General features: G+C 36.3%; 1 protein-coding gene across 4 annotated transcripts in view; it reads right to left on the bottom strand.

Moving 5' to 3' along the window:
- Positions 1–24,085, bottom strand: part of CTNND2 (catenin delta 2) — a 914,420-nt gene that overhangs the window by 748,790 nt on the left and 141,545 nt on the right. For 3 of the 4 annotated variants that reach the window (XM_072807315.1, XM_072807318.1, XM_072807317.1), the window contains exon 2: positions 12,234–12,370. In XM_072807315.1, coding sequence (XP_072663416.1) covers positions 12,234–12,370 — 137 coding nt within the window. Of the gene's footprint in view, positions 1–12,233; positions 12,371–24,085 lie in introns of those variants that run through there. The other variant, XM_072807319.1, reaches the window with a different exon arrangement.

Genomic DNA, 24,085 nt, shown 5'->3' with positions numbered 1-24,085 from the left:
TCTAAGAATGAGTATGGAAGAAACCAGATAAGAAGATAAAACTGTCTGTCATACCCAAGCCTCAAAAGTCATATGATGTCATTTCCTCCCCAGGCTCAAGCCCAAGTAAGGAAGGGAGAATTACAGAATCCACTTATTAACAGGGAAGTGTCACACTCACATCAGAAGAAAGAAGGTCACAAGAAATTGGAAATAACACTGTGGCCACTTCTCTACAATACAACCTGCCACAGTGAATATCAGGGTAAATATATTGCTAAAATTCACCCATTACAATTCATCATGGAGAAATGTTTACACTACGTCCACATTTCTAACAAAAACACCTGTTCACTTCCTGCATTGACATGAAAGTGTATTTAGATACTGTTTTAGTGGAGTAGCTTTCATTAACAGGCTGTTTTAAGACACTATCTTCACTTTGTAAAGCTTTCTCGTAAGAAAATGCTGCTAAATAAACTCTCAAATGACCTAGGGACATAATAAAGGATTTGCTACAAAAGCACTTAGAATTATCCAACAGAAATCTTTATAACATTTTTATATGAAGACTCTATTTCCTGTAACATGTTAGTAAGGCTGGAATTATTCTTTTATGCACTTATGGAGAAGTAAGTTGTGTGTCCAGAAACTTCCATGTAAATATGCTCAAGATCTATCTTCTGCTAATATATAAAAAAGCTAACTATAGCAAAAACACCACCACAAATATAAAACACATATGGCACCCACCATTAAACAAATGTACAAATGAACAGCAACTACAGCAACTATGGATTTTACTTCAAAATCCATAATAATTTGATTTTTAACATTACAACATTAAAAGTACAAATCACCAAGTACAAAAATGTGAAAAAATCTCCCAAACACAAAGCAAATCCACTTGTAATCACCAAGTACAAATACGTGAAAAAAATCTCCCAAACACAAAGGAAATCCAAGATAAGCAAGTAATGATAAGCACATGGTTGAACTGCTGTAAACTCTGGAGAAAAGTATATTTTCAAAGGACAATTAAAAATCATTGAAAGAAATGGGGAAAAATCACTGGAAGAAATATTTTTTTAAAATGATAAATTTGGGATAACTGCATATAAACAAAAGAAACTGGTATTTGTGTGTTTTTTTATGTTTGAAGTTGCAGGTTCATGTACTAACATGGAATGTTTTGTTTTGCTTTCCTTTGGGCTAAAATAAGGAACATAGTCTAGTTCAAGGAAAAAAAGACATTAGCCTATATATTTTATTAATGAAGGATAGGTTTAAGTTAATATTCCTCATCTTAAACTGAATATATCTCATTCCACTTGATTAAATGAGTTTCAATTTGGGCTGTTTAGAGAGGAAACTGCAATTTGGGAACCCAGGGATTCATCAAAGTAAATGGGCTAATTCTGAAATGATATGCAAGTAGCTCAAAGGGGAAGACACAGATTCAACATGGCCATTAAAATAAAGGTCAAAGAATATGATCAATGCAACAACAGAGGTGAGACCTTTGTGCCACACAACTAAAGTCTGTTATTACAATTAAGCAAATAATTCGCTTTTCAACTAAAATGGAACATAAAAACACAGTAAGTTCATTAGTGAACTCGTACCCTCAACACAAATACTCTGAATTCGTCCTCTACATCTAGCACTGCTCTGAGGGCCGGCAATGCAGCAGTAAGGAAGGGAGATCCAGCCACAAACCTATTCCATAAATGAATTAATTAGCATTTCTTAGGAAAAATAATTGCACTTTTTAATAATATTACTACTATTATTATTATTTTCGTCATAGTAGGAGTATGCATGTAGTACTAAAATATTTCATTTACATTAAATCAAGTAACAACAGTGTGAGACAGGTTTCCAATATCAGGTTTCCACGAAATTCCAAAAAGCTCCCAGCAGGTAATTTCTTATCTTCGGTCTCCATAAAGGCAGAGTCATCATATCACTGCAGTATTATTAAAGCCATGTTTCTGGAAGGCATTCCCAGGGAGGGCTGAAATGCTGATCCTGATACAGGCAGAGTTCCCAAAATAGAAAGAATTTACATTCTAAATTATTAATTTTAAGAATATATTGCCTCTGACTTCTGACAGGAGGTCTATAGCAGGTAATCGCAGGTCTCTGACAAGTATTTGTAAGATGTGGTATCATTTATTAAGAGTGTCTTTATGAAGCTGATCTCTTGTCTGGGTAGAGGTGGTAGATATGAGGGTGGACCTATCCTTTCAAAACTTTGAATCAACTCAAACGGTTAAACACCCTTGGTCAACACCTTAGAGTTCTACTTCCGAAAATACAACAGACTTGCCTACAATTATGAAAGAATCTTGAACTGAATTTTATAAAATTCTTAGTTTCAGTTTTGAACATAACTTCTTCACCTAGCAGATCTTCCAGGATGTATAAACTGTAAAATGCACTCCCCTCCCCAATACCTAAATCTATCAACATGGTGAATTGGCGACCAGATGCTGAGGATTACCTGTGCAAAGTGACTTTTGTTTGTTTACTTTGGTCTTGTTAATATTGAGTCTTTCTGTCTTCTAGTAATTAGGCAAGTGGTCCAGCTACTTCTGGAGACCCTGAGCAGAATGGAAGTCAGAGCTCGTCATTAGTCAAAGAGGAGGATGCCGATCATCACTTTTTTTTTTTTTTTTTTTTTTTTTTACAGCAGCAGGCCATAGAGCCAGTTCATTTAGAGCCCAGGGCATGAACTTGCACATTACTTTAATGACTGCAGTGAGTAAGGGCACTTGAACATGATCTATGGGCTGCTGCGGGCATATTTACCTGTGTCGTTGATGCACGCTGGAGAGGACTTCCAGCCACACCACTGATCGTGAAAACAGGAACATCCAACGAAAACAATGCTGTGGCAGTCAGCTCACAGCACCTCTTCTTACTACATTTTCTCTGAAGACATTAGCTAACAATGAGGTGTGTAAGTTCCTGGAATTCTTTTTATTTAGAGTGTCTTTAATGATTCCTTTAGATTTCAAAGTTAAATTGCAGATCAAATGATGTGAAGTTTTCTGCCTCTCTTTTTCTAGTTAAGTAAAAGCTAGACAGGCCAGTGCATCATTTAACTTGGCCTCAGCAAACCTTGGTCATAGAGAAATGTTCCTCTTGGGAAAACTATTAGAGCATATATTGAAGCCCACTATCATACCTAAATTATGAGAGAATGTAACTGAGTGAAAAGGGTACTGGATTCAGAATAAAACAAACTAATTTTCTCATTTAAATTCCATGGCAATTTCCTACATGGCTTTAGGTACATATTTTTTGAAGTTTGAGTTTCTTTGGTCATAAACAGAAGATATTGAACAAAATAATTACTAGAGAAAATGTTATTACTTAATTATATATCTGATGAAATAAGTGTTATATAGTTTACAGAAATGTCATGTATATTTTATAAAAATATGTATATTTTAAAGAAATATAATATCTAATCTTTTTAAAAACATTTTTGTTATTTTGAGGTACTATTTAATAATGTTTCCTTGTCCTATCATATTTCATATGTTTCTCTTCACTATCTTTAGCATATTTGGTACAGTTGTTCTGAATACTATACATGTTTCCCCTATTTATTCCCTCTAGAATATTCTACTTGTCAATTTCCTACTCTGTGCAAACCCTGTACAGGGCACTGATTATTATATCCCTGGAGCTCCTGCTTCCTATATCCTGCCTGTATATCTTATGAGTAATTAATTATGATATATTTTCCCAGAGAGTTTGTAAAGGTCTTTAAACTCTTTTTCAAAACTGTGCTCCAGGCAACTTCTGTCAAAGTAGACCTAATGATTTATGTACAAGGCAGTATGACATGTCATTTTTGTTTCATCTGAGAAAATTGAATCAACCTAAGAGATCAAAAAGATGGGAAAGTTCAATAAAATTATAATACTAAATAACTCACAATGTATCCATTTATATAGCCATTAGAAAAAGTTTTAATATAATAGTGATATGAAAAAATGCTCCTGATGTAATATTAAGTGTCCAAAGAAGTATAAAATATTTATATACAAAGGAAAAGAAAAATTTTGTACAGATAATTATATATTCACATAAAAATCTTAGAACAAAACTCTTCCCAAATATTTGCAACAACCACTAGCTATAATATTATTTTCAAATAAAATTTTTATCTTCATTCCTTACTGAGCTTTTAACTTTTTCACAGTATGCATGAATTACTTTTTAGTGGAAAATCCACTGAAATTTTTTAAATGCCATATTTTAAAGAATATTTTAATATCATGTATATTTAATATTTTACATATTTAAAAGAAAAATGATTTCATATATGAATATTTAGCAATAAATTCTAATGCTAAATATAAAAGAGGCGTTAGAAATTCACTCTAATGTCACAGTAAAAAAAACCCACATATTAAAAAAAAAAACCCACATATTAAACGCTTACCTTCTAATTTAACATATAAAAACTAAGTCCATTTTTCCCATCATAGCCTCCAGTCCCTAAAACACCCAACTCCTAATAGCTTCAGAGGGATCAGAGCAGACAGCATTCCAGAGAATTAATTCTTGGAATAGAGTTTGGGGTGATTAAAAAGGCAGGTAAATATAAATGTGACTTGAGAAGGGTTACAAAGTCAAATTTTAAGGGAAAATAAAGTTTTAGGAAAAAATTCAAAATAACTTACGGCAAGAACAGAATACACATAAAGGAGCATGGTGGGTAGGGGGAGGGAGTGAGGGAGATGATTCATCCACACTTCTAGGATTATTCACTCATGACTAGAACTCCTAGTACTAATTTCAAGGTTTTCCACAAGTAGTTTAGGACCTTTGTTGCTCCTCTATCTCTAGCTTCAACCATCATTTTTGTGGTGAAAAAGATCCAGAATCCACAAGAAACAGACCAGCTTCAAATCCAGCAGGTTCCATCATTCTGCTACCACCTGACCAGTCCCCTTCCTTCCTACATGGAGCTGCCCAGTTCTATTTACACTACTTGGTGTCTTTCTTTGCCTTGTTGCAAATCTAAACACACAGTTTGGTCCGTCTATCTGCACCCTGTCTGTATCCAGGATATCCATAAGGCTGCTGACTCCGAGATCTGTCCTTCCTTGTTCCAAACCACACCTTCTACCAGGAGCCAGTTCTACAGAATCCTAGCTTGTACCCTCATATCTCAGTCCACCTCTTGAAAACAAGGCCATCACAATTCCCACCATAGTTCATGTTCTAACATGAAAACGAGAAAAATATGCTTTTCTTTTCATTTTCCAGCTACATCTAACTTGAAACAAGAAATACAATAAAAAGTTATCAATCAAGCAGTTATTTTAATTTTAATATACGGAAAGAGCTCAACTTGTGGTGCTATGGCATATATAATTCTTTTTTTCTCTGACTAAATGAATATAAAGTTCACTATAGTCTTTGCAGATAATCCTTTCCTATCTTCTCGACCTTTCCTAAAGGTGTTTTAATTTCCTCTTTTTCATGGCTGATAATTTTGTCATTACTTTCATGAAATGCTTTTCCAAGATACAGTTTGGAAAGTGATTAATAGTTATAGGTCATTTTCCACATTGCGTTATCAGAAGCTATTATTGCATATTACAGTAACACTAATAATGCTGAAAGACTTGACAATGACATGTGACACTGGAAGAAGACCAGTTAAAGGAGTATTTTATAATGTGCTCCTTCCCAATCATATTCATTTTACACAGAGCTAGTGGAATCTAACAATTACAAATGTAGAAGCTAAATAAAAATAAATGTATGCAATCCTCACCATGAGTTGATGTAAAATATCATGATTTCTTTAGATTTTATATAAGATGAAGTTTTCAAAATGCTTTCTTTCCTAGTGCCTTCATAAGACATAACATGTAAAGTACTCTGTGCACTAGTTTTTGTCCATAGCGGGAGCTCAGATATCTCTTTACTCTTATTTTCCTCTATTAAGTATAATAACAATAGTGGTTGAAAACAAGAAAACTTCTATTTTACTACCCAGAAATCATTGATAGTTTAAATAATGTACTAAAAATTTCCTCTGAAATCAAGAACATGACTATAATTCTTGTGAAATATAAAGAACAAGAGAAGTTATTGGAGCAACAGAGTGTCCAGGGATATAAATACTGTTAACCTGAAGAATGTTTTTTATCAATATATAGCACCTGGAGCTTTTAAGTAAAATGACTAGAGAGTTTTCATGAAATTTCATCTACAGTCTTTAAAATATTTTATATCTTTTATATAAGTTTTTTAACTTCATTGCTAAATAGTTGAAGGCAAACTTCAAATCTGTGTATCTACCACCCAGAGGAAACACAGTTCTATGCACATAGCTGGTATTTGATAAACACTACTGAAAATACAATGAAGTAAAACATTTGCAATGCTGTTATATACATAGAAACTTCTATTTAACCTATTCATTATTAAAATACTTTTCTGGTAGAATTATTAACCCCCAAAACCATATGCTGCTGCTTGAGGGCTTACACTTTGGAATTGCAATCCCTTCTGCTGTGACACTTAAAAAAAAAAAAAATATATATATATATATATATATATATATATAAAATATATAAATCAGTCCTGGTGACACTATTTTTCCTTCTATTTGGACCATGATAAGCTTCAGAGTAGTGACTTTGGGAGCAGGGTAACTTAGAGTGAAGAGACATTTATGTGGAGAAGTTACTTTGCATGTATGACACAGAGACACATTAATCTAAGTCATAATAATTTACAAATACCAGTGAACAATATGAGCCATAAAGGTTTTTAAAAATAACCCATAATTTTTCTAGCCAATATTAGAAGATTGTTTAAGATGCCAACTTTGGAAATGTGTGATGATCAAATGGTCAACTGAAGGGAAAGAAATCTTATTGTGAAATAAATATATATTTTAGGAAAGTCATGGTTTTCTTAAGAGCAAAGTAGCACCTTGTTGACTTAAGACAAAATACAAAGACAAAGGTTATGTTATGTGAGAGAATGTAAATTCTTGTCTAATAGTATAGACCAACACTGTCACAGTTAAAACAGTGAAAACACACAGGTGAAGATGGGGATGACTACACCCATATAACCACAAGCCACCATCAGCAGGTTTCTCACAAGATGTAGCAATATCAGTCCTCTCTCTACTGAGGGTGACTGGAGTACTGTCACTGTTCCTCACCACTGTTCTGGAATCATCATCACTCATCACCACCTTTCACAGAGTCAACGAGGGTTCTCTCTCTTTCCTCGTTTTGATCTCATCTCCCAGATTCATAACCTAGGTCTCAACATGAACAATAATTACTTTTAAATTCTGGATTTAAGCACACAACTCTCAAGATACCACTTGACTCATACTCACATACAGACTCACTGCAAATATATTGCCCATACCAAGTTTTCTTTTACCTGCTTCCATTCCATGTCCATTCCAGGATCCATCATTATAACCACTGTCTTGCGTCCCTTACCTGCAATGCCTCCCTCCTTCACCTCTGCTCAGCCCAGCTCACCACTGGTCCTCATAAGTCCAGCTCAAACAAGCTGACTGTGCCCATCTAATGAGAGGGTAAGACCTACCACAGTTTCCAACACCAAGCCACTGGAGGACCTGAAACCATATATCTCGATTCTTTCCCATCCTCAGGGTTGAACTCTGTTCCAAAAGCCATTCTCTCTACTGGTAGATGGACCCCATGCACTCTCATCTACCCAGCGATTTTTTCCTCTGAGATTATTCCCTTTCTCTCAAGCATCATAAATTTCTCTTTCTATGAGTCAATGCCATCATCATAGGGATACCTTCCATTCTTAAAATAAAATCCCTTCACTGTTTCCATTCCTTTAAGCCACCACACTTTATGGGCTGCCATTTGTAATGAATAGTTTTCAATCACCCCTCTTAGTTATTTATCCAAATCACATGACCAGAGTCATCACATGCCCAACCTCTATCCTCCACTCCTCTTCTGGTAAAGGACACTCACTTACAGGAGAGGAAATAGGAATTAGGTTCCTCTTTCTTAATGCCCCATAGTGAAACCTGGTTACTTGGAAATGAAACAGGTATGTCTGAGATACAGAAAATTACATATAGAGTAATAACATAAATCCTGGTCCTATTTCTGTTGATATAAAAGTGTAAAATCCACCAGTTAAAAAGCAATCAGGATGGGAAATTTGAACAAAGAAAAACAAGTCAGTGAACACCTTTTCATCGAGCAATCCATGCCTGCTGGGTTGAAGGATTCTAGGACTCGTTTACAAAATCTCAACACTCCATACATGTCATGCGGACATGTTGACTTAGGGCTTGTCATGACTTAAGTTCATTCTATGGTTATAAACCAGAATTTATTTCTGTGCAATGTTAACTGCCTGCCTAAAAACTTATGTTCTCAATTTCAATAACACTTTTTTTTCCAATAAACTGTCAAAATGAGTTTTCTTTATGCATGTACTTTATTACCCTTTATTGTACTTTGCATATACAAAGTGCTCAATACATTTAATGAATGAGTAAATAAATTATGCAACCAATTGTTTGCCAGTTAGCTTAGAATTAATGCCTCCTATGATAAAGAATGACTTCTCGGGGATCCCTGGGTGGCTCAGTGGTTTGGCATCTGCCTTCGGCCCGGGAGTGATCCTGGAGACCTGGGCTCCCTGCGTGGAGCCTGCTTCTCCCTCTGCCTGTGTCTCTGCCTCTCTCTCTCCCTCTCTCTATCTCATGAATAAATAAATAAAATCTTAAAAAAAAAAAAGAATGACTTCTTTCCCACAGAGCTGATGTTCAAGGAGACAAGCTTAAAGTAGCACATAAGAGTGATGCTATAAAATTTCTTCCCTGAGGTCCTCTAACTTAGTAAAAATAATTTTTAGTAAAAAAGCTATTTTATATTAGCACCTAAGAAGGATCAGGAAAGCAATATTCAAGTGAAAAATTTACAAATACGTTATGTACGTAACTATTAAAAATCATAAAGGATATAAACTTTTAAAGCCGCTTTTCCTTCATCTCAGCTAATTTTTTCCCAATATATTTAACTTAGCTTTAGCTCCACAGATAACAGTCTAGACCACAGAAACCTTAATAGTTTAGGACAAAAAAAAAATTGTTTGCTTATAGTAGGCTACCCCAAGGAAGTCCAGGGACCTTGCTGCTTGTGGATTTTGCCTTCACATGGGCAGCTGCTGCCCATAGGAGCTGATGCCTGAGCCTCTGATGCAGGTGCTTCAAGCTGTTCTACTCAGCTTCCAGGACAGACTTTCATGCCTGCTCACATTAGTTACTGGTCACAAAGAATCTCATCTTTGCATACAAAAATGGACAATGGGCTTGTTTTGACTATTAGAAAAAAACTCTTCACAGTAAGTTTTTTTAATGAAATTCTCATCAAGGATTTGGAGAGGCCATTTTATTTCCATAATATATTTTTGCTGTCAGCAGCTTATCCACTCTCTCAACTACAGACATCACTATCTCAGCTCAAATGGCATTTCCTATTATCCAAATCCAACGAATATCTATTCCAGTCTCCCAGTTCTTTCTCCCAATTTGGATTGTCTTCCCTATCCTCTATATCTTCTGCCTATTCCTACTTCCAACTAATTGTAAACATATATAGTAACCAATGTTTATAGTTTGATTTATTTCCTCCTACACTTTTCCAGATGTTCATAAATATTATAAACAACACAAAATATTTATTATTATTTTTTAAAAACAGTATAATATAATGCTAAAACATTTCATTTCTAAAATCCTCATGGAGTTTTTCTAAGGTGTAATATATAACTCCAACTCATTTTAATTAATAACTACATAAGAAGGATATAGCTTTTGTATAAAATATTTTACATAGAAGATAGGTCTTTTTTAAATTCTTCATCAATCAGTACTGCTCCACTTTTTTACTATCCCAGATAATTTTGCAATAAACACCAATATACATAAAATCTTATGTTCTAGATCACCCATTTCTATACTACATATGTCTAAGTATGACTAATCAAAGGCTATTGAACACTGTAAATGCCACTTCATAGCAACATATCATTTTAAACAAAGATTACAGGATTGCACATTCCCATATGGAGTGACAAAAATGTGAATTTCCTCAAACTTTAACCCTTAGCTAGATTACAGAATATACTATTTTTTAATGTTTGTCTATTTGGTAGATTAAAGAAATTAATATTTTCATCTTGATTTTTATATCCCTGATTAGTAGAGTAGAAAGCATTTCCATATAGTCATTAACTTTTTGCATTTTTCTTCTATGAACTGCTGTTCATGTTTTTTGCCTAGTTTTCTATTCTGTTATTTTATTTTTTTATCTCATTAACATTAGGAAGCACTAATATATTAATTATATCAATACTTTGTCATATTTTTGGCACACATTTTCTCTTATCCAATTTTTTCTACTATTTTGGATTGAATATGTCCTTGAGATTCTGAGCCCTCAGAAAATTTTTTTTAAACTTTTTTTTAAAAGATTTTATTTATTTATTCATGAGAGACACAGAGAGAGAGAGAGAGAGGCAGAAACACAGGCAGAGGGAGAAGCAGGTTCCATGCAGGAAGCCCGACGCAGGACACAATCCCGGGGTCTTCAGGATCACGCCCTGGGCTGAAGGCAGGGGCTAAACAGCTGGGCCACCAGGGCTACCCCCTTCAGTTACATCCTATAGAGAAAATATTCTTTCCAGTTTGAACCAACTGGGCATGACAGTGATGAAAATGTTTAGTAAGATAAAAATCTATTAAAATTTCCTTGTAACTCTCATACATTTATGATTCCCATATGATCTTTAAAATAGTTTGATTCAGTTTGCCAAAGAAACAATCAGTGACAAGATATTACTACAATAGCCTTAAGTTTATATCTTAATTTGAGGAAAAGTAATATTATGATGATAACTAGGCTTTTCTACACAGGATATACCCTGTCATTTATTCTTAATTACTTCATGTCTTTTAATAAAATGTTATAGTTTTCATCAGACAGGTCTTGTCATTTCCTTGTTAAATTTATTCCTCCTACTTTGTATTTTGTCAATACTCTAAAGTTAGTGGTTCAGCAAGACTTCTAGATATATGAATAAGATACCATGACATAAACCAACTTTAACAAAGCAGTATCCTGAGTGTGGGAACTGATATGAACCTTTGCTCCCTTCTTCTATTACTCCTTAAAAATAATCAGCAATCTCATGAGAGGGCTTTGGAAGCAAACTAATCTAGTAATACAGCCTGTGCTTCAACCCAATTCCTTGCTTACTGACCATTTTCACAGCCCAGATGATCCAATTAATCTATTCAACTTTCCTTTGTGTAACTACTTAGCAGCACACTTCCCTCCCTGGTGACGCACGTCTGACTGACAGCATCACCAATCCCTTACGTCAGTGGACCTTCTCTCAGCTACTCTACTGAGAGCTTCGCCACTACTGTTGCTCACTCAGCACTCCTTGAATCATACCCAAACACAGGACGCTTTCAGTATTTAAAAAAATTATGATTTATATCCTGCCACATGCTAAAAGAAGTGAAAAAAATCTTGATTTTCCAGCTTTCTTTGATTATTTATCACCTTTTATTTATAAGAAACATGACTTTGAAGGAGTAATTTTTTTTTAATCTAAGACTTCAGATTTTATTAGCCATTTATAAAGCAAAGTAATGCTGGAGGAAGAATCATGCAGACTTTAATTCATTTTACAGGGCAAATTCTAAGATACTTTCTTCCTGATCCAGCCCAGAAACACCAGAGAGACCAATTTGCCTTGACCCAACACAGGATTCATCTGCTGTCATTATACTAATTTTTTATACTTACGGATATATTTTGATTGTTGGTTAGACTTTATATATATTTTTTTGACTTTATATTTTCTAAAGGCCAATTATTTGGCCTCAGGCACATAACAGTTTTACGCTGTATTGGTCCATCACCAAATCTACCAAGACTTCACCAACAGGGAATTTTGCCTATAAAGTGTTTCCTCCTACCAAGGAATATTTTTTTTCAAGGAAAATAGCCTAAATCATGAATAAAAACATAAATTCAAAAGCAACTATAATCATGTCAAAATATTTTTATGATAAGTGAAAATCATGATTTTCTTCCAACATAACAGTCCTCGTTGTTCATCTGAAGGAACTGTTTCTAATATGTTCCCCTAAGTATGTCACAAAAGTGGGATGTCTCTACCTGTTCTTTGACCGAGGCGAGGATAGCAGAAGTGGTTTCCGTCTCGGAGCCATCTCCGTTGGAGGTGGTCAGGCCAGGGCTCAAGGAGCTGGTCTTCTCTGAGGTGGAAGAAGGCTGGTCTGGAACAGGCATAGCTCCTGCAATGCAAAAGGACATGCTTAATATGATGGGAGGTTGCCACTGCATACAGACACAACTATCAGGCAACTAAACAGCACTCTTTGGAAAAATGAAAACTATAAACTACAAAGAGAGCACACGACTACAAAGAAAGCATCATCATCAAACAGGAAATAATACAGGTAAATGGAATGATTTCTCCTGTATCACCCCAAACAAATTCCAGGACACACTCACAACTTGGTGTTTTTGTATTTGAGGTAAGTGGAAGAAGAGATACTAAGAAGCAAAAGGCAAGGAAGGTAACAAGAAAGAATAAAGAAATGAAATACTGAGTCTAACAACAACAACAACAACAACAAAAACAGTTGAACTACCATTTTATTTGAACCCAATTCATAAATGGATGTACATGGACAGCTTAGCAACAGCATCCCAGTTGTTTCTTTCTTACTATCTTTCCCAAACAAGTAAGACCAAAGTATTTATTACATATATTACCTAGCAATGCTTATCAGCAGAGGAAATAATTAACTAGGACAATTTTTACCAGAGCCCTACAAAATCAATATTCAAATAAAAGCCTAGGAGTAAATAAAGGTTGCTTTCTTGCCTAAAGCTATCCTATTACATGTCCCTCCAAGAACTAGTATTATGTGAATGTTAAAATGTATTTCCTATTATAGTGTAACTAGGCAGACTGGGTTTTTCAGTAGGAAACATAAATTCCATAGGAACCTTAGCATTGTGAGTAGTTAATAATTTAGGGCTATGGTCACTAAAAAGGGTTCTGTTATAGAACTGTCCTTAAAATATATAAAAAGATTGGTCATCTAATGTTATCATTGGACATTCCAACTTAGTTTTGTTTTCATTTTTAAGTAATTTTAAAAATAATATTACCAATGAGAATTAGAATAGTATTGGAAAGATAAATCCATTACAAACAGAATATATAGGAGGATTCGGGAAAATAATATTAATAAGCAGAATGTGAGCAAAGGATAAATATCAAATTTAACCTAGTGTAGCAAAATGCAACCCTGGCTAAAAAAGCAGAAGGTATTTTAGGTGAAATGAAGTGATTTAAATAATTACAGTGGTGGGGTTGGGAAGACAAGAGGAAAATAGTTTTGTGTTCATCTTGCTATCATATGTAGCATCTTATCTGATCAAGCCTCATAATTATAAGGATTTGGATAAACAGATCAACAAATGTTGTCCCCAGGTGACATAGCCCGAAAACCAAACCTTTCTCATTAGGGAAGTTTGAGAGATGGGTAAAAGGGGAGAAAGCAAGAAGAAAGGAAATGGCAGTTCTTGTGTGCAAAGTCACCCCTCTCTGTGACCCTGGAGTGGAGAGGTACAGCGGAGATCACTCTATCTATGTCAGAGGCTTCCAAAGGGCCTGAAGCTGAGAAAGGAGAAGTCTTGCATGTTTTAAGATTTTATTTATTTATTCATGAGAGAGGCAGAGACACAGACAGAGGGAGAAGCAGGTTCCCTTCAGGGAGCCCGATGCAGGACTAGATCCCAGAATTCCAGGATTATGACCTCAGCCAAAGGCAGACACTCAAACACTGAGCCACCCAGGCATCCCGTCTTGTAGGTTTTAAATCTTCACTTTTGTGTTTTCTAAATTTTATTGGGGCCATGTGAATCCAGTTCTGGACTAGTATTATTGCCAACCTGTTTTTTGACAAAGAACTTGTCCAAGGTCCCAAAGTTATTTATATAACCAGGCCTAGAACTCAGATTTTCTCCCTTTTTATTCCTGTTTTAGAGTCCTTTAATGTGGCGGCCTATTTTCCATAACCTGTTCTGCTGGCTGTCTCATAAATACTAGTCTATACATCAATTTTTTTATATATAAAATGTTACTCTTAAAAGTATGAGAGTAACCTGTCACAGTAAAATATGGGATTTAATAGGCAATGAATCAAGGCATATCCTTGGGCACTAGACAACTTGGATCTACACACTATAAGGAATAACCAAGTCTGTTTATGTACCCCCATTTCTCCTTAGAGCAGCAATAACAGAACAAAAGAGAAAGCTTCAAGGTTTAGCCACCATACAGAGCTACTGCAACCCAAGGCAACCTCTATGCCTGAATGGAAATGACTTGGAATAATTTCCACGGCTCATAACTTTTCACATCCAGACTTAATTCAACCATTGACCATCCCCGTGTATGAATGGTTAAGACTGTCCAACCTCAACTGCCGATCCTCTTAGCTCACAGCACAAGAGGAGGAGGACCCTATGAAGACCAAGCCGTGGGCTGCCTAATGGTTAAGTGTAAAAAGCTTTAAGCCTTCTGACTTTGCAGTAAATGGCCAAGAACTTTAGTTTTAATTAGAACTAATCCACTAAATTAGTAATTAATCTGTACTAAATCCAGGAAATCCAGAAAATGTAAGGAGACAAGAGAAAAACAAAATAAAAAAAAAAAAAACAAAAAAAAAACAAAGGAAGAGCAATCCTCAGTAATTCTGGCATCTGAGATAAGTATATTTACTTTGGTATTTTTGTATGTTTCTTTGACAGAATTTTTTTTTTCTGATTTAACTCACTCTGTATAATGAGATTTACATATAATAGAGTACTACTAATATAGCGTTTTTTAAAATTTTTGTCCAGCAACATATAATGAACTATTTCTTATGTTAGGAAAAATTATTCTACGGTTTATAAACGTAATGATGTGCTCACTTAGGCAGCACGTATACTAAAAATGCAATGAATAGTATTCATAATGTATCATAATTTACATATCTTTTTAATTTTTATGACATTTTCACACATGTGACATTTTCAGTAGATAAATTCCTACATGTGGTACTGATGGAATGAGGAGCTGGAACATGTTTCAGACTTTTGAGAGTCAAAACAAATTTTCCTGCTGCCAGGCTGGTTCAACTTATCTGCCCACCAGCAGTGCTGTGAGAACGTCCCTTCCCCACAATGTTAACAACACTGGCCTTAACTACTCTCTCCTGCTTTTACCAATGTGACATAGAAAAATTCATCCCTTTGATTTTGTTTCTCTTTGGCAATGAGAACAGTGGACATTTTCCAACAGATTTACTGATCCTACATAACAACACTTCTTCATTCCCTTTATACAACTACTATGTAAGAAGTCTTTCTATCACTAGCAGAATGCTTAATCTGCAAATATCTAAGCTGAAATTTAGACTTGGTAATAAGAAGTTCTATGTCCAGAAAATACAAAACAAGTCATGCTGTATTACACCCTCACATGCATGAGCCGTGTTACAGATTCAACTGAGTTCACTCATACCCCCACCCATGATCCCACCCCTGTCCCAAATCCACATGCTGAAGCCCTAATCCCCAAAGTGACTGTATTTGGACATGGGGCCTTTTGGGGGGGGGGTATTTAAGGTTAAATGCAGTTATGAGGGTGGGGTTTATAAAGGTGGGATTGTTGTCTTTACAAAAAGAGTATAAGACTGGAGCTCTTTCTCTCCATCTATGAGGACATAGAGAGAAGCTAGAAGCCAGAAAGAGTGTTCTCACCAAACATATATCATGCCAGCACTTTGACCTTGGACTTCTGGCCTCCAGAACTCTGAGAAAATACACTTCTGCTGTTTAAGCCCTTCTGTCAGTGGCATCTTATGGTAGTGGGGGAAGACTAATACAAGCAGGACTGGATCGGTCTCAGCTTCTTTCTCTTATTTCCCCCATGAGATGAGTATGGGGGAGCCTGGGAATTGATGGTAGCAGGGCGGCACCATCATGTACAGCTCTCTGTCAATACCTTCACCCAAGATAAACTACAAGTGTCAGAGAAAGGCATGCGCTGCTTCAAATAAGCAACCTGGATAAATCAAAGCTTAGAAGATGGTTGTACCCAATTTATGTGAAGTAGGTCTGCAAAAAAAAAAATGCTTTCTTTCAAAGATGATACAATAAGAAATTCAGAAAAGTTGGCTGGATGACAATACGAGCAAAAGCAGGTAGCCCTCATATACAGAGTGTCCTTCTCAACTTTAACGTATGTCCCTTATGTAATAAGATTTCATGAAATCCAAATAAATACTCTAAACTTTTATTTCCCAAACATGAGTCACTATAAATTTACATTATACTTGGTAACCTGTTAAAATCTTATGTATACTTTAAAAGGCCAAACTCTCTTGCTCTTAATTCAAGGACTGCATTCAAAGCTATATTTTATTGACTTCCATCACCCAAAAGAGAGTAAAATTCTTATTGTATATTTTATAATGGAAACTTGTTATTTTTTAAATTAATTAATTAATTAATTTATTCATGAGAGACATAGAGAAAGAGACAGAGACACAGGCAGAGGGAGAAGCAGGCTCCTCACAGGGAGCCCAATGCAGGACTCGATCCCGGACCCCAGGATCACGACCTGAACCGAAGGCAGATGTTCAACTGCTGAGCCACCCAGGCACCCCAAAATTTGTTCTTTCTTTAGCCACTTCTGTCTAGCAACTGATGACTTTACTGGAAGAGGTCATCATGAAGACATGACAATGAGTTAACCCTTGAGTTGGACCTAGGCAATTGGAGGCTCCCTACTGCCCCTCTGTGTATGGGATGTGTGTCTGCTTGCCTTCCCCATGCCCAGAAGCTGTTCTAAGAATATATCCCTGAGGTAGAAATGTAGTGTTGAGGTTATCCACACGAGGTATGGGACTGAATCCAGTTAAGGCCTACATAATCTTTAAAGATTCTGGCCAGTGGCTGCAGAAATCTACCTGTCCTGTAGCCACCCAAGATGAGCCTTGTAAATAAATTCACTTGCCTCTTCAACCTGCTGCCTACCAATCTAGAGTGATCGTCTTTCAGTCTCTCCCTAATCTCTTGAGTATAGAGACCAGTTTGCAGACCAACAGATTGACATCGGATATGGCCATCTTCAAAAAATTAACTGATGGATTCTGGTGTCTCACAATTAACCAATTCAATGATCCATCTAGCATTCTTAGACCACCATTACTTGATTTCCTCCTCTCTGATTCAGTGATAGCTCCTTTGGCTGTGATGAGGTCTTTGCTTCTGTTGAACTGCCCACCCCCAATCTGTAACCCATGACCTCTTAATCTTTTCAACTGTCTTCTCATTCTGTCACTCCCAGGCCCTCACGCTATGTTGTCAGAGACCTGTTTCTTCCTTCTCCCAGGTCCCACCTACTTAAAATTCCAGAATCTCCAAATCCCTTACATATTGTGGGACTCAATAAATATTTCATTAGCTAGACTTGCACTGTCTGATATGGTATCTTCTAGCAACATATGGCTATTAAAATCTCAATAACATTACAAAGCCAGTTTATTAGTTGCATTATTCACGTTTCAAGTGTTCAATAGCCACATGTGGCCAGTGGCTATTGTACTAGAAAATAAAAATGTAGAAGAACGTCATCATTGCAGAAAGTTCTACTGATCTATACCCAATGGTCAATCTTTGATGTAATCTTTCTTCTGTAGTTTTAATCCTTGGCAGTAAGTCAGGAGAAGGGGTCAGAATATAAACATATTTCGAAGGGAGAACTGTCAGGATTACTGATAGGCTGCATGTGGTAGTGAGGCCAGGAGAGAAGAATCTAGATGATTCCAGGGTTTGGTTTGAGTGACTAGCCATTAGTCACAATGTTGACACTGTGGGTAAAATATATTTCGGGCAATGGAAGGTGACCTAACATGCAAACTTACAACCCAAAACACATCTATCTGTGACTCTTCTTTGCTGTTAACATCTCAGCAGCTGAAACCAGCTCAAGTCAGAAGCTACACTCTGATATGAATTGGGCAATGGAAGATTGATGACTTCTAAACACTATATATCACATTTCTCCCCCCGCCCTTTTTCTTTTTCATTAGGCAGGTCCCTTTTTATCTTTTACTTTAGAGTTGCTAGAAACTTCTAGAACTTTTCTCATCTTTGTTTAGCTTTAGCCAATGGCTTCAACTTAAGACTCTCAGACATTAACTTCCTTGAATCTCACACCAAACTAACAAACCCCACATGTGTGTGGCAACATCTAAAGTTATTTCCAGGGGTGCCTGGCTTGCTCAGTGGTTGAGCATCTGCCTTTGGCTTCGGTTATGATCTAGGGTCCTGGGATTGAATCCTGCATCAGGCTCCCTGCAGGGAGCCTGCTTCTCCCTCTGGCTACGTCTCTACTTCTATGTGTCTCTCATGAATAAATAAAATCTTTAAAAAAATAAAACAAAATAAAAGTAAATTATTTCCTTCCTTCATGTGTCCACTCTCTTCAAGACAGTGATGCTCCCTGTTCTTGATCCTATGTTCTAAAACACAAGTATATTAGTGCAATAGAATTTTGGATTTACCTCATCATTAGGCATAATTTTCACAATTTTCTATTATGGTTACACCCAAGGGAGTAACAAAACTGGCCATTATAATACTCCAAATATTACTATCATTTGTCACACACACATTTATGTATCCAACTTGATATTTTAAAATTGAATATAATTGAACACGTGGGATTTTTATAACCTTCCACCCCACAGGCAATATGTGTAAGATTATGATCATGTACAACTCAAGAATAAACAGAAACATAAGCATATTACTAATATTAGGTTGCAGAGATTGTGTAGATTCATATAAATTAGTAACATGAAAGATACCTCATTTGTATAATCATTCTGGTCACTAAAACTGCAATTCTGGGGATCCCTGGGTGGCGCAGCGGTTTGGCGCCTGCCTTTGGCCCAGGGCGCGATCCTGGAGACCCGGGATCGAATCCCACATCGGGCTCCCGGTGCATGGAGCCTGCTTCTCCCTCTGCCTGTGTCTCTGCCTCTCTCTCTCTCTGTGACTATCATAAATAAATAAATTAAAAATAAAAAAAAAATAAAAAATTTAAAACTGCAATTCTGTATTTGCAACTAAGATGTCATGAATATCAATACCCAACACAATAGGCAGAGAAGGAGGCACAGCAGTGTCCTCTCTCAGATGCATTCCTGACACGTAAACATATATCCATCCTTGCTTCTTCTTTTTAAAGAGAAATTTAAAATTAGAGCTTATCCTAATAATATACACAGTATAATAATTAATAGCTGTCAAAACTCAATATAATTAGACCAAAAACTCAATCTCTCTTGGTCTATGTCCAATTCCCCACATCTGGCTCACTATCGACTATATACCAGCCAGTTAATAAACATTTGTTGAAGTATTAGTGTAAAATTAATAATGGTTGCTTAGTAGAGCATGTAACATAAGTAAAATGGGCTTTGCATTAGAGCATTTCTCTAAATGATATTTGAAATGACACCCTTTTAATTTCCACTCAAGAAAGCTGCTTTTCTGAAACCTTATTAGTACTAGTGTATGGCTTGGCCTCAGTCGAATGCCAAAGAAGGGATAGCCTGGGTTGCTGGCTTCTTAGGTAGAGCCATCAATCAAGCAGGATCTGAGGCCTCTGGGACTCGATGCTTGCAACTCACAACTTACAAACAGAATCTGGCAATATTTATGGAAAGCACCCTGCAAGGAAGAAGTATCGAGACATATTCAGAATATGCAACTACAGGCAAAGCCAGGAGGTAGAGAAATGTCCAATTCTACCTGATAGTTTGGGGGTGAGGCATGGGATGTTAATCACAGAATCAGAGACACGAGGTCCCTTGTTGCTGTCGTGGAAGATATGATGACAGAGGGGAGAGACATGGGATCAGAGTGACATTCACATGTGGAACACAAGGGGCTGACTTCTACCTGTGTGTTCAGAGAAGTGGGAACGGTGGGAGTGGAACATAGCATGGAGGCTCAGGAAATTTACTTTGTGCCGTTGCGTGAGCCATTAATCACTGAGGAGGATGGGACCAACTTAACTATCACCACAGACTTAAGGCCACCTGAGTATTATTCTTAGTGATATAAACTGTGTCTGAAAGTCAAAAGGAAGCTTCTGTGGAGACTATAGAGTAAGAAGGAACTGCAGCACTCATGCATGGGACATATATATAAGCAGCCAAGTTGTAGCAAAACAAGGTCAGTGAGGACAGGACGGGGTCTTCTCTTGGTGTCTCATGGTCCTGTCTCCTAAAGCATCATCTCAGGCATTTTCAATTATGACATTATGACATTAAATGTAACGTTATGTCAACAATTTATCGATCTTGTTGCCCCTCCGGGCTCCAGCCACACTTATAACCTGGCCAAAGGCAGGTACTTAGGCCACCTGGAGGTAAGGTCAGATCCCCACATGTAAGATGTTAATGCTGGGATCTCACGGATTCTGCAACCATGATCAGGGTGCCCAAACCTGAATGGAGGGAAAAGCTGAGAGAAGAAGTGGCTTGACAGGATGACACTGGAAAGGCAGATGGTTACTGGTAGAGAGGAAAGGATCAGAATAAATCTATAAAGTGAGATGACAGGGGCAGGGAAGACAGCACTGGGGCTGGCATTCAGGGAGCATCAGAGGCGAGCCTGGAAACAGTGGAGGTGTGGGTGGATTGCAGCTAGCTGCTATGCTGTTGGGACTTAGTAAGGCTTTCATTTGCAAGTGACAGAAAATCCATCCCAAATGGCTTAAAGAAAAAGGGGATCAACAGTCATATTAAAAAACATCCCAATTCCAAAAACATTAAAAGATTTTTAAAATCCCAGAAGATGTATGATCATTATAGCTCATCATGATAAATGCGCTGCTTGAGGAAGGTTCACATTGCAAAGCTAACAGTGCGGAGGAAGGGACCGATATTGTAGAATTGTTTTAAAAGACTGCAGAGAAGAAGAAATACATGTGTGGAATGATGAAATTAGAAATATTCAAATTAATGACTGTGGGTAGCATATAATATTAAAGTAGCCAACCCATACATATTTCTACCAATCCACCTTTGTCTACTTGTACAGCGGGAATGTATCTGAGTGAAATTAATGATTATGATTTTTAAAAAGCTAAAGTTTCAGGGCACAACTTCAGTAAAAAACTGACCCACTTCTGAAATCAATAACCCATCCTCGCTCCCTCAAACATGACAAGGACGTCTCACCAGCCAATTTCATGGGTCTGCTAAGCTGGAGGGACATTTCTCCTTAGGCCAGAGAAATGAAGTCCAAGGTTCTATAATTACAGATCCATCACGGTAACAGTAAACTGAAGAGAAATTGAAACAGGCACAATACCTTTAACGTTGGCTCTCCCTGAATAGAGGAAAAGTTCTAAAACATTCAATAATAAAGAGGCTCAGCGGTAGACTGACTTCTTCTGGCTGAAACTTCAAAGAAGCATGCTTAGCACCACTCCCAATATAGAGCTGGTCACACACAGTGACTGCCCAGAACACACTGTCACTGCCAAATGCCCCAGGCACCAACATCCCCCTTCACATAGCCTCTAAAGATTCGCCACCATCTCCGACATTGTGTCTTTGCAAGATGCTGAACAACAGCGTCTAAGCCAGCAAGTGAAAAACAGTGTGCCTCCTCAAACACTCTCCCTAACAATACTTTAAACAAATACACAGTTTTCCATTTCATGTTCTCCTACTTAATCACAGATTGACATGATAAAAATCTGGTACCAAAAAAATCATGCTCTAAAGCCAGTCCACAACAATTTTACTATTGTGAACTACCAACGCTGATTGTCACAATCTATTAAACAGAAAGTCCCCAAATGCCAGCCACACACTGGCCGGCAACATGTTCTCACTTCATAGTACTTCAAAGTATCCATTCAAATTATGGCAATTTGCCCTTCATATTGATTCCAAATACATATCTGCCACTTGACAATTTTGCAAGATACTAGACCTCTACCACACATTTTTTCCCCAGAGTAACTATCAATGGAGAGTCAAAAACAAAATCTTGCACTGTAAGAAGTATCTGCACTCCTTAGAAAACATGTTTAATCCATCGAAGCAGGGAAACTGTCCATCAGTGTTTTAAATTTGATTCTAGAACAGTTTCAACTACACCTACACAACTTCAGTTGCTACCACTGACTTAGAAATATTTTAAATAAATCTCTCTACAAGTCTTAAAGGAAAAAATACATAAAACAAAAATTGAATGGAGCCATAATAATTTTTGATACTTACTAAAATATGTTGACATTTTTATGCATACATGAGAAAGTTTGAAATTTTAAGTGATATAATTAGCTTACTATAACACATACATCAAGAAAAAGGTAAAGCCTTGCTTAGAAAGTAAATCTAAATCCTATGTGTAAAGAGGTTTCACTGTACTTGTAAAGGTTACATAGCAAAGAATCTCTCATTTTTTTGGAATATATATTTATTAAATACATGTTGGGAGTTCAAATATTTTGGCATGTGATCAATAAATAATTTTAAACAGATGAATGACTGGATATTATGAAAAGGTGACTATCAATCCCTAACTCTGCTTTTTTGCCAATTTCTTTTCCATGTACTAGTTTCTGTGAGTTAAGCATTTTTCGATTCCACATATAGGTGATAATATTGTATTGTATTTGACCTATTTCACTTAACATGATGCCTTCGAGGTTTATCCATGTTGTCACAAATGGCAGGATTGCCTTCTTTCTCATGGTTGAATAATATTTTACATACACACACATACTCCCCACATTTTCTCTATCCATTCATCCAAGTGTCCATTGATGGACACATAGGCTGTTTCCATATCTTAGCTACTTAGTATCCATATCTTATGCTGCAAATAATGTGGGAGTGATCTCTCTTCAAGATCCTATTTTCATCTTCTTTCAATATATACTCAGAAGTGGAATTGCTGGGTCATATAGTAGTTCTATTTTTAATATTTTGAAATTTTTCCATAATGTTTTCCATAGTGGCTGCACCAATTTACACTCCCACCAACAGTACACAGCAGTTCCCTTTTCTCCACACCTTTGCCAATACTTGTTATGTCTTGTCTTTTTGATGATGGCCATTCTAAGAGATGTGAGGTTTTGACTGCACTTCCCTGATGACTAGTGATGTTGGCACCTTTTCATGTACCTGTTGGCCATTTGTATGTCTTCCTTGAAAAAATATCTCTTCAACTCCTCCGTCCATAAAATGACATTTTAAACTATAGAGTCCATCAAACAAAAAGCTAATTCCAGCCACAGAGAAACACAAGTCATCTTCACTCTATAACTTGTCAAGTGAGTGTTATACTTCCCTTAAAGGCAATTTTCAGCAAAGCTGTTTGAAGAGAAACTCCTCGGTTTCCAGTTATTCTATACAATCATAACATATTTTAAGTCTCAGATATGAGTAAATAGGTCTGTTTATAATATCATATTCCTAATCTAAAAACAATATTTATCATTTTAAAGTTCATTTGTACCATCTTTCTACTTTATTTTTTAAAATAATTTCTTTCGCAATTAAATTATTCTAAGTTTGATAAAAAGTTTCTAACATTAAGGCTTCCCACCTCCCACTTTCTTCTTTCTCCTTTTTTCTAAATATTTACATCTCTCACAATCAGTAGGCACCACTCTCTAATACACAAGTTGTTCCTTAATGAGAAGTAAAACATTTTAATATTTAGTTATAAAATTAGTCAATTATAAGAGTTCAAATATATAAATAAATTGAAAGAAAATAATCATAACTCCTACAAAAAGAAAAATAAAATTTCTGCGAATCAGGTAGGAAGCTTGCACTTTTTATGTGTTGATATTTTGGTTTGTTATTATCTTTCTTGTGGGAGAGGTCTAAAAGTAAACTGGA

Source organism: Canis lupus, chromosome 31 (assembly GCF_048164855.1).
Source record: "Canis lupus baileyi chromosome 31, mCanLup2.hap1, whole genome shotgun sequence".
Taxonomy (NCBI): Eukaryota; Metazoa; Chordata; class Mammalia; order Carnivora; family Canidae; genus Canis; species Canis lupus.
The sequence above is the reverse complement of the archived record's forward strand: the minus strand, read 5'-3'. Positions and strand labels throughout refer to the sequence as shown.